Source organism: Crocodylus porosus, unplaced genomic scaffold, assembly GCF_001723895.1.
Source record: "Crocodylus porosus isolate Cpor-Errol unplaced genomic scaffold, CroPor_comp1, whole genome shotgun sequence".
NCBI classification, from domain to species: Eukaryota; Metazoa; Chordata; order Crocodylia; family Crocodylidae; genus Crocodylus; species Crocodylus porosus.
The window spans coordinates 66,286,762-66,290,283 of record NW_017728918.1 but is presented as its reverse complement, the minus strand read 5'-3'; the positions used below and the strand labels follow the sequence as shown (position 1 = coordinate 66,290,283).

The 3,522-nt window shown below is 36.7% G+C and overlaps 1 protein-coding gene across 1 annotated transcript in view; it reads left to right on the top strand.

Annotated features, from left to right (window-relative positions):
* Positions 1–3,522, top strand: part of SNAP91 (synaptosome associated protein 91) — a 136,679-nt gene that overhangs the window by 68,923 nt on the left and 64,234 nt on the right. The window contains exon 11 of the mRNA XM_019538166.1: positions 1,978–2,005. Coding sequence (XP_019393711.1) covers positions 1,978–2,005 — 28 coding nt within the window. The remainder of the gene's footprint in view (positions 1–1,977; positions 2,006–3,522) is intronic.

The following is a 3,522-nucleotide window of genomic DNA, read 5'->3' as shown; positions in this document are numbered from 1 at the left end:
ACTTCAAAACTGCTAAGCTTGCCTAATATTGTATTGGCAATATAATATTCATTGTATTGTATTCATTGTTACTGATGAATTTTATGAAATAATACATTTTTAGAAATGGGAAAATAAAGCACTAGAAAATTTCCTGAAAATGTTCCACCCCACATCTCTGATCCTAGGAGTTGAGATGGGTTGAAAGCTACTTTCCACTTTTCGCTAGAAACTGAAAGTTAAAAATATGAACCGAATTTAAGAAATAACTAAATTCCTATTGTTAAGCAAATGTGAAGTTAGAGCACTAAATGATTAACTCCTGCATTTAGTGACACACAGGAAGAAAAATATTGAGAGCCTTAATGTCTCAACAAGTGTTGTTGCATCTGTAGATTTTTACTTTTGTTTTAGTTTTGAACTGTTAAAAAAGACTACTTTTGTGATATGCCTTAAGTGTTTGCATGGTGCATGGTACCTCCACTAGCTTAAGACTAGGTGCCTGAAGTATGAATTTCCTTACCTTTTGCCTATCCAAACTTTAACTGAATTTTCTGTGACTTGTTTGGGTTGTTTTAAGATGATACAAAAATCTTGTGAAGATTTTACACTTTAGTCACTGATATGTACACTACATAGCTATTAGGGCTGTGTGAAATTTTACCATCTGTTTTTGTTTTGATGCTGTTTCGACTTGTTTTGAGCTCAAAACAATGAAATTGAAACAAAATGAAAGGCTTCAAAACCGCCTTGAAATGAAACGAGGGCAGTCAAAACATTTCGAAAGTTTGAAACATTTTGAGTTTTGAAGCTGGGCTTGCTTGCAGCTGAAGAGAAACTGAGAGGGAGGAGGAAGGTTGGGGGGGGGAAGTACTGCTGTGATATTGACTGTGTAGCTGGCCAAAGACTGATCCTTCCCTCGGGTCCCTTCCAATCCCAGTGCTCTGGCAGAGGGACAGAAAAACAGCATAAAAAGTATTGTTTGAACTGAGCTTTCTCTGCTTTCACACTTACCAGTGACACAAGTTTTGCTCTGAACAGTTTGAGATGCAGTTTCCCGGGAACCCCTGTACGCATATCCTTGAAACTTGGCAGGCTTCATAGCCTCAGCAGGGGCTACCATGCCCACATTTTTTACCTGAATCAGACAGGAAATGACAAAATTATAGACAGTTTCATGCTTCCCTATAATAGCCTATGGGTGAAATGTTGAAACAGCATTGAAACAGTGAAAGTTTCAACAAGACTAAACAAAACAGTGCTTTTGAAACTAAACAAAACTCTAAACGAAACATTGTCCCATCAAAATGAAACGGTGCTGTTTCGCACAGCCCTATCTTGAAAAGAAAGCTGTAAATAATTATTTTCTTGAAATAATGCAACTGCCAGAAGCAAAAGCAATACATGATCTTCGATGTACATTCTTTAACATTCCCAGAATTAGCTGTTGTAATCCCCTGAGCCAAACCTGTAGTCTTCCTATTCCAGTCCTTTCCAGCTGTCAGCAGGGAAGACAGGCAGATGGAAGGACATGGTCTGACAGCCACATAACCCAGCAGTTCCTGGCTTTCATATTGGTTCAATAAGACCAGAGGCAGACATACAAGTTGTTGCCTTATTACTGTATCAAGTACAACTTGTTTATATTCAAAGACTTTGCTTTATTATGTCAGATGCCATAAGATTCAGTTTCATTCTGTGAAATACCAGTGTAGGTTTAGATTCTAAACTTTAGAACCATACTATATGAAACTTCAGGAGGCTTGAGTCTTTACCAAAAAAAAAAAAAAAAAAAGGGAAAGTATGCTTTACTTGAAATTTTAGTCTCTATGCATAGTTGGCACGTTTGCTTCAATCTCTTTTTTTTCTTCATGTGACGGTTTTAATGGTAAATTGAATAACTAAACTTATCAATACTTGTATTTAATATTAAATGTTTGATATTTTTTCTCCCCTAAACTGTACTTACTTGAAAATCTTTGCAATAATTTTCTTTAGATCTGGGGCTCCTTCTCCTTTAAGCAAGGTAAATATTTAAGCTTATATTAATTAGTCTGTCTATCCTTTCTAGTGACTAGTGTGTAAGATGTATTCTTTAGTTATTTGGACCTGGATGTTGCATATCTTTGTTTTTATTTTTAAACAAAGCTCAATTTATCTGTCAATTTGTTTTAAGCAATAAAATTGCCATAAAGTTGAGTCCTTAACCTTGGATCCTGAATTGTTCTTTTAGGATAACTGAAAATGCTCTTTTGACAGTGAACGTCTTTGCCAGAAGATGGCAGTCATGTTCTGTAGAGGTTTAATAGGCTGCCATTCTCTCCCCTGGATTGTTTCCAGGTCTACAATGCAGAGCCTGCTTTTTGTCTCAGTTTCTTGACTTCTAGCTGTTTCAGTGATGTTTGTTCATCTTGTATATCTGTTTGGCTGTATTGTTCAGAACTGCTTTTGCGTATCTCTACACTCTCTCATGAGAACAAAAAACTTAATATCCAGCCAAATTATTCTAGTAACTTCAGCATTAAGTACCTTATTCTATTGATGAATGTGATCCCTTTTTTTCTCTCCACTTTGGTCATGTCGGCTTAGAGTACATGGTCTGGATGCCAGATATTTGCAGTTTGTCATTGGCTGGTGGTGTTCATTTCCATGGCTAAATGTGCTGTAAATTTAAATGAATATTCTAGAAAGCCTTTATTTTGTCTGCAGGAAATAAATAGTTGAAAATCTTAATATTAGCAGCAGTTTCCTTTAAATTGCCCATAAAATCCTGCAAAGTTGTCTGTGGCAGTCTAACATCCATCCCACCTATTGGGATGGCCTCTTACTTAGTAGAGCTGCACTAACAAAGCTGGAATTGGGTTTAAACAGATTCCTACATAATAGATGCCAAATAACTTCCAACTTATTGGGAAGCCAATATCCATGCTTTAGATTCCAGATTTTGTAATGTATATTAGATAAAATTTGACACATCTAACCCACTTCTGAAAAGCTCCAAGTACACATAATTTTTTTTACTAAAGTTCTGCTTCTTAAAGGAGCACTGTTCCCAAAAAAGCTTTACTTTGGTGTTTATTATGAAGGGACTCTTTACAGCTCTGTGAAAGCAGGGTGGAGGGGTAATTTATCCATAGTAATTTAATTACAATTGTTCTCTTAATGTGCAGTACTATCCTGTTTTGAACTATATTCCAGTGTACCTTTTTTGCTAGATCATGGTGTCCTTTTCAGAAAGCTATTCTTGTTACTGGGAAAACTGAATAACTCCAAGAGAACCGGTCCTTTTGTTTTTACATTCCCAAGGATCTGCCATCTCCATAGTTTGATACTGGCATTCGTCCTGAGAAACCTTTACACATTAACTCTGTTGTCCCTTTCATGGTGAACACTTCTTGGTCTCCAAACTAATTCTTCCTCTCCACCATCACTCTGGCAGGGCACAGTACTCTACAACGATGCATAGAAGGGATAACAAGAGAATTTATGAAGGGATGGGAGTTGAGGGGAAGGAGGGCAAAAATTGGACAATGGGATGAATTG